General features: G+C 36.0%; 1 protein-coding gene across 1 annotated transcript; it reads right to left on the reverse strand.

The window, feature by feature from the left end:
• Positions 1-430: 430 nt before the first annotated feature.
• Positions 431-6,725, reverse strand: LOC132805552 (vascular cell adhesion protein 1-like). The gene is made up of 7 exons (XM_060820662.1): positions 6,642-6,725; positions 4,615-4,712; positions 3,489-3,865; positions 3,103-3,405; positions 1,736-1,849; positions 1,587-1,645; positions 431-740 (listed from the first exon to the last, which is right to left on the reverse strand). Exons 1-7 carry the CDS (start codon positions 6,723-6,725, stop codon positions 696-698), a joined length of 1,080 nt encoding a protein of 359 aa, XP_060676645.1. The 3' UTR covers positions 431-695.
• Positions 6,726-6,993: the final 268 nt, after the last annotated feature.

Raw genomic sequence — 6,993 nt, forward strand, 5'->3', positions numbered from 1 at the left:
ACGTCTGCACTTTTCAAGCTCAACTCTAAGGCTATAAACACCCATGATCTGTATGCCTTATGTGTTACGATCTGCCTGCATGAATCACAAAACAAAACCTTTCACTGTACTGGGGTGATAACAATAAATTACATTAAATGGAAGTAGACTTTTGAATCTAAGCTTCTTGTCAAAATAACTGATGAACATGAAGTTTTTTTTTTCCCATGCCACTAAATCAATATAGTTAACATCATCTTTAAGAACTCTTTGATATTCTGCAATTACAAAATCGACAGCATATACAAGGGAAAATTGGTATCGCATTCTAAATAATCATTTCAGATTCTTTATGAATATAGGCTTTATCAGAAATATACACATACTTGTAAGAATAGCAATAACAATAATCTGTTCTCAGTAGCGGTTGAATCACTTCTGTTTGGAGCAATCCACTTCAAAATGGGAATTCATCAGCGACAATTGAAAATTACATTGATCAGTGAGAACGACATCTTCATCTGGGGTAACAGTGTTCATGTGCCCGATGCTATTTTGAATTAAATTTCCATTTCTATGAGAATGGCTCTTAACATACATATGCACAGCACAAATCAGAGGAAATTTCGGTCAATTCCGACTGAAGAACGTTTCTTATTGATCTTGCAATGAGAAAAACGCGGGGCATACTCTTAAATTCATGAATGCTGGTCCTATCAAAGTATCAGGTCTTCATTATACGCCAAATCAGCGTAGAGGGTCTATAGAAGGAATTAGAAACCGTTACAATCAAAAAGACATAGGAACAGTGCATAACAAATCCAACTTTTTAGGTGATCCCACCCCAATTCCTTCAGTTAGATTATACCAATCTCTATCTCCTTGTGACCATAATGATCTCCCAAATTGAGCATTGGCATCAACAAAGAAGAAAGAAGTGGGAGAGAAGATTCGATACATCGATCCCCTATATGTGTCACTTGTAAAAAGCTTTACTTTATTTTGTGCCTGTGTTCCCTTCTCAGACGGCCAGAACAGCACAATGCCAGTCTGCTGGTGTCAGCCACAACTGAAGTAAATAATCTAATGATTAAATTTGACGAGACAGAGAAATTAGTAGAAACACAGAATGAGAAATGAAGAGAGAAACGAAAGGAGCATTACATGAAAATGATAGTTTGTGCAAGAGAACAATGTATCCTTGCAAACATTGTCCTGTCGAACATAGAATGAGATATGTCTTCCTTATATCTAAGAGGATTCATCAAATTTGGATGAAATATTTTTACAATATGAACATATTTATCCCGTCAATATCGCATTAATGATGCATTCTGAATACACACACACACACACACACACACACACACACACACACACACACACACACACACACACACACACACACACACATAATATCCAAATTCAGTTTTTAGTTGTATTCATTTCTCCAGCAATGGTAAACTGTTCCAAGTTGGATTGATCACAAGTAATTGCTCAGTATATATTTCTGGCCAAAATAATTTCACTTAAGTCTTACAGAAAACCAGTGAAAGTAAAGAATATATTGAGAGTAGGAGTGAAGAAAATAATTTTCATACATTTACCTCTGGCTTTGGATCATGTGGTCTAAAATCTGTGGATTTCTTATCCGTGTTCCAGTTTCCTGATGAAAAATAAAAGTCAGCTGATTATTTAGAATAGATCGATTCTGGGATAGAGAGATGAATGCACAAGACGAAAGGGCAGTTCCTACCTGAGTTAAAATTCCTGCAGTTCCAGGCCACGAAGACAGTAAACGCCAGAAGAAGGAGGATCAGTACCGATGAGCTCCCATAAAACATTAAAAGACAAGGGAATTCAGGTTCCCCTGAACAAGGCAGAGATACTATTAATTATCCACAAACTAACCATACTTCACTTGCAGACAGCTAACGGGGACACACCAAGACCAATTCAAGAAAAAAAATTGGGAACTCTATATCAATGTCAGTCTTGCCCCACATCATGAGTAAATAATATAATATTTAAAGTTATATCTCAATACTTCTATCAATGAAGCATTTTGTATTTAATCATTTATAGTGGATGTTTGCATTCTGGATTTTATATTACATGCTTCATACAACTTTTTGTGTTACTTGAAGCATCTTGAAAGACAAGTGACCCCGATCTTTTTGGAATTCGATGCACGTTAAATCTCTTCTGTACTTTTCACTCTTCAAGTGACTATGTTGCACAAATACTGTGTAAAAGTCCTTACTTTGGTCCTTAACTAACACGTAACAATTTATACATTTTCACCACTTGCATTGTGATTGAGAATGATAATTTGTTGGACATAATATTGATAGTTTATTCAAAAATTGATTAAGGAGACTACAAGCAATCTTGACGCAAACAGTATTTCAACTTATAGACAAAAAGAGTTATTTGTTGCTACGTGCGCAAAAATTAAACTAAGAAGAAACATTAGATCAAAAAGTAATAACCGAAACACTGAAATTTTACGCAAGCACGGAATTACAAAACAGAGAAATGATGGTGTTCATGAGGGGAACATAGTTTTATTCAAACTTGAAGCACAATGAGCCGACATGGGTTTGATGTACGAAATGGAGATGTTGCATAGAGCATTCTTAAACCTGCGTGGGAGAAAGGAATGTGAGGACAGATGCATATGTTGATTATTTAATCAATAAGACATTTGGGCAGATTCTTCAGAGAAACGCTGTTTTTAACTTTGAATTTTAATCACCAATCTGTTGAATAATGTCTTTCCAGAATGTGACTGAATGAAAAACGGAGAACACTTCAAATGAATGAAGAGGGAAATTAGCAAATTAGAGTTAGGTGATTATTTTCCCACTTTAATCAGCACAAATATAGACTCCTATATGCATTACACTAATATAATACTACCCCTATACAGAAATAGTCTGCTTCAACCGATAAACATACAGAATGTTAAACAGCACAACATTGAGTGTTTTGGAAGAAGTAAGTATCCAAACGTTCATGCAAAGAATGGGATGAACTTTGAAGGTAAATGAACATCTTGCTCACAATGAAGTCACATATTAGCACTAAACATAAGCGTGAACTGATATAGTCAATATTTACCTCTGTGATATGAAACACTTTCACTGACAAGAATGGTAGTTGAGTTGAGTTGAACCGAGCAAGCGCAAACAAAGTTCTTTTTCCAAACTTCTGCCGGGATTCTGATATGACTTCTGATGTTATTAGCACCGGCAGAGTCTACTGTCACAGAATCTGTCCAATTCTCGGCATTCCTAGTGGAAATATTCCAGTCGATGGGAATGGTATCAGAGATGACATTGCTCACTAAACATATCAATTGGGCAGTTTCCATAGAAAACATTTTATTCAGCGGTGGCGATAAGAGAATTACGGTTGGAGAGCCTGATGAGATTGGGATATAACATTAAATTATTGTTCAAAATTGCTGTACATTGACAGTGATTTCTGTAAATCTTTGTTCTTACCTCCTATGAACAATCTCAATTCCTTTCTGAATGTGAAGGAGTGAAGGTGCGATTTCCTACCAGCACAGACATACACACCAGAATCATTTCTCTGGACATTGCGAATCACAAGAGTATAAATAGTCATATTGTCATTAACTTCACCAGAAAATCTACCAGCTGGATGAGAGTATGTCTTCACGATGTAAACGAGTTGCAGATTTTCTCGCTCTTTCTGTTTATACCAGTGAACACCTCCCACCGCATACCAGCCAGTGTGACAATTCATCCGAACAGTGCTGCCAACCGAGACATTCTGAAGTGGTGGATTCTGCAGAGGCGCTGTCTGAGGGATGACAGCTATAAAAACCGGACATTTTAGAAGAAGTCTGCTTTGACTGAAAAAGAAAGAAAGAAAGAAAGAAAGAAGGAGAAAAAAAGGAGCGATAAAGGAAAAAGGAAGGAAGAAAGAAGGAAAGGAAGGAAGAAATGAAGGAAGGAAGAAATGAGGACAGAAGGAATAGAAGAAAGGAAAACTGAAAGAACGAAAGTAGGAAAGGAAGGAAGAAAGAAAGAAAGAACGATAGGAAGGAAGACAAGAAGGAAGAAAAGAAGGAGGAAAGATGGAGGGAAGACAGAAAGACTGGAAGAAAGAAAGAAAATAAAGAAGAAAGAGGAAACAATAAAGAAAAGAAGAAATAATGAATGAAAGAAACAAAAAAAGAAAGATAAAGAGGAAGAATGTTATAGTATGCAGCCACTTAATATTTCACTTCATTGGATTTCTCATTGATCTTACCCCGCAAAATAGAAATAAGAATGTCGAACCTGACAAAAGATTGAGAAGAGTACACAGAGGTACGATGTTCATTGCCATGAGCGAAGTTTTCACTGTGAGACTTATACTAACTTAAGTTACTTGTGAAGCTAAACCTTGAGGTATCAGAAAGTCAACTACAGCTGTGGAAATTTTGTGCTGCAATTAAAAATAGTCAGATGGAAACTACAGAATTGTTGGTTTAATCTGTGGTTTTCCTGTTTACATGCTAAGTATCCACCTACACATGTATTTGCAAATATCAATCAATCAACATGTAGTTTCCATTTTTGTTCTATTTCAACATTTAATCACTCTAAACGAACATACTTCCTGCTCCATTCCTCTTGCATCTGCTCTTGTTCCACATCAAGTTTCAACTCTCCCTCGTTGGACACCGGCTTATTTTCACGGCCAAAAGAGTGTAGCTATTCCATAAATCACCAAGTAAATGTGAGTTTCTGTGTCGGAAATTGCATACATGCTCATGTAAACATGTAAGGGTAGTTTTTCAACTAAGCTGGGAAACCCAGGCATATGCTTGCACGTTAAGACATAGTAAGTATCACCAGCCTGACATTATCAAAAGGTGCTGGGTATCTGCCTATTTTTCTTGGATAACAATTCTCCACTCGCATCATTTTAAGAACAACTCAGATTATTGGTATGTTTTTGTTTGTTTGATGTTGCTTTAGTTTCAATCGTTACCCTTTTCATTATGTTCGGACAGTGACAATATTTAAAATTCTATCTCCATGTTTGTAAGTTACTGAAACATTTTTACTGCATTAGTAGATATCTGCTTTAACTTAGTATAGTAGTTTCTTTCTTGCTGTTGGTAAACATTTATACAAATGTAACTGATTTCAAAATTGATTTATCATGTATAGTTGGACGGCAATACTCGATTCTTGCTGACAGTCTTACGATACACACCATTACAAACAGTCAATCATTTACAATTTGGAGTAAAAAATTAGTTGCTTGATTGTTTACGATGATAAGAGCATGTATGTACAAGAATGTTTGTAGTTTTTGCACCGGAAATAAATTTACTGTTGGTTACTGTACAAAATAAAGGCAATAATATATTATACACCAGAACATTAGAATTGCTTGTTACATTAGACTGTGACAAACACTGCGCACACAAATGAAATAACAGATACTTAGTCAAGTGTTCATTCCATGTTTAATAAAATCAATCGATCGTTCCATTGACTATGTTTATGAAGCTCATTGGCTATAAATTAATGAATCCTTATCAAAGATTTGATAATTGACGCAGTCAGAAATTCTTTGGTTTATTGTTTTCTGCTTTATTTCAATAAAAGCTCTCTTTGTAAAGGAAAGTCCTGCTGGCAATTATCTTACAATTAAACGTGAATACAGAAGCATGCTTTTCCGATTAATTATTCATTCTAATTGATAATTAGTTACCATTGATTACTATCTCGGCTATTCTGGCAACACCAATGGCAGAAAGCAATTATTAATTGCACGTTTAGCCTAGAAGCACACATTTGTACCGGGTGCATGAATTACAGTCATAGAGTCATAAATGTTCCTGATATAGAAACAGGCTTTGCGACTCAGCTTGTCCATGCTACCGATTTTTCACTGTTGAACTAGTCCCATTTGTCTGCATTTGATGCATCTCCTCCCACTCAATCCCAGCTGTGTACCTGCCCAAATGTTTGTTAAATGATGAAATTCGACTCGCCTCCACCACTACTTCTGCCAGCTTGTTCCAGGCACTCACTGTCCTCTGAGTCAAAAGAAATGCCCACCCTGGACCCTTCCATATCTCTCACCTCTCACGTTGAACTTATATCGGTCAGTTTAAACTCCCTGACTATGAATAAAAGCTGTTGGCTATCCCTCTTAGCTTAGTTTCTTAGGATTTTATAGACCTCTATGATGTCAACCCTATGCTCCCAAAAATCTCCCAACCTATTCAGTCTCATTATAACGCAATGTTTCCAGTCCTACATTATTCTAGTAAATCTTTTCTGCAATGCTTCTTGATTAATAATAATTTTCATTAGTAGGGAAATCAGAACTGCATGCTGGAATCCAAATGTAGCCTTTTTTATGCCATATGCAGTTTCAACAAAATGTCCCAATTCTCTTCTCAATGTCTAACCAGTGAAATCAAACGTACTGAAAGGTTTCTTCAACACCCTGTCTAACTGTAACTCCACGCTAAGGTAACTATGAATCTGCACCCCTCGATCAGTTGTTCTGTAACACTACTCAGGGCTTTACCATTGACTTTGTCAGTTCTACCTCAGCTTGATTTCCAAAATACGGCATATCACATTAATCCAAATTAAACTTCGTCTGCAATTCCTTACCCAACTGGCCCAGGTGATTGTGATATAGCTGTATTCTCTGATAACCTTCTTCATGGTCCAATATACCACCAACTTTGGTGCCATTCGCAAACTTACGGTACTTTCCAAATTTATATCCTACATTTTCCTCCCTTTTCTCAAATATGCTGTGGAAAAAGTCTTATCCGTATCAAACTGTGTAAGTACCACTAACAATATCATAAACACACACACACCATGTATATTCAATATACCTACATTGAGAATGTATTTACAAATATTACATATTTGATTCTTAGCTAATTGTGATTTAATAATTAATACACAGAGCATATGTTTTACAAGTAATTACTATATTTCGATTGATATGTTT

Source organism: Hemiscyllium ocellatum, chromosome 50, assembly GCF_020745735.1.
Source record: "Hemiscyllium ocellatum isolate sHemOce1 chromosome 50, sHemOce1.pat.X.cur, whole genome shotgun sequence".
In the NCBI taxonomy this organism is placed as follows: domain Eukaryota; kingdom Metazoa; phylum Chordata; class Chondrichthyes; order Orectolobiformes; family Hemiscylliidae; genus Hemiscyllium; species Hemiscyllium ocellatum.

Coding starts and splice junctions, on each gene's coding strand:
- LOC132805552 (XM_060820662.1), bottom strand. CDS start 6,725: ATGGCACCAAAGTTGGTGGTATATTGGACCATGAAGAAGGTTATCAGA. Junction 3,866..4,614: donor CAAGAGGAATGGAGCAGGAA/GTATGTTCGTTT, acceptor TTTCTTTTTCAG/TCAAAGCAGACTTCTTCTAA. Junction 1,850..3,102: donor AAGTGTTTCATATCACAGAG/GTAAATATTGAC, acceptor TGCCTTGTTCAG/GGGAACCTGAATTCCCTTGT.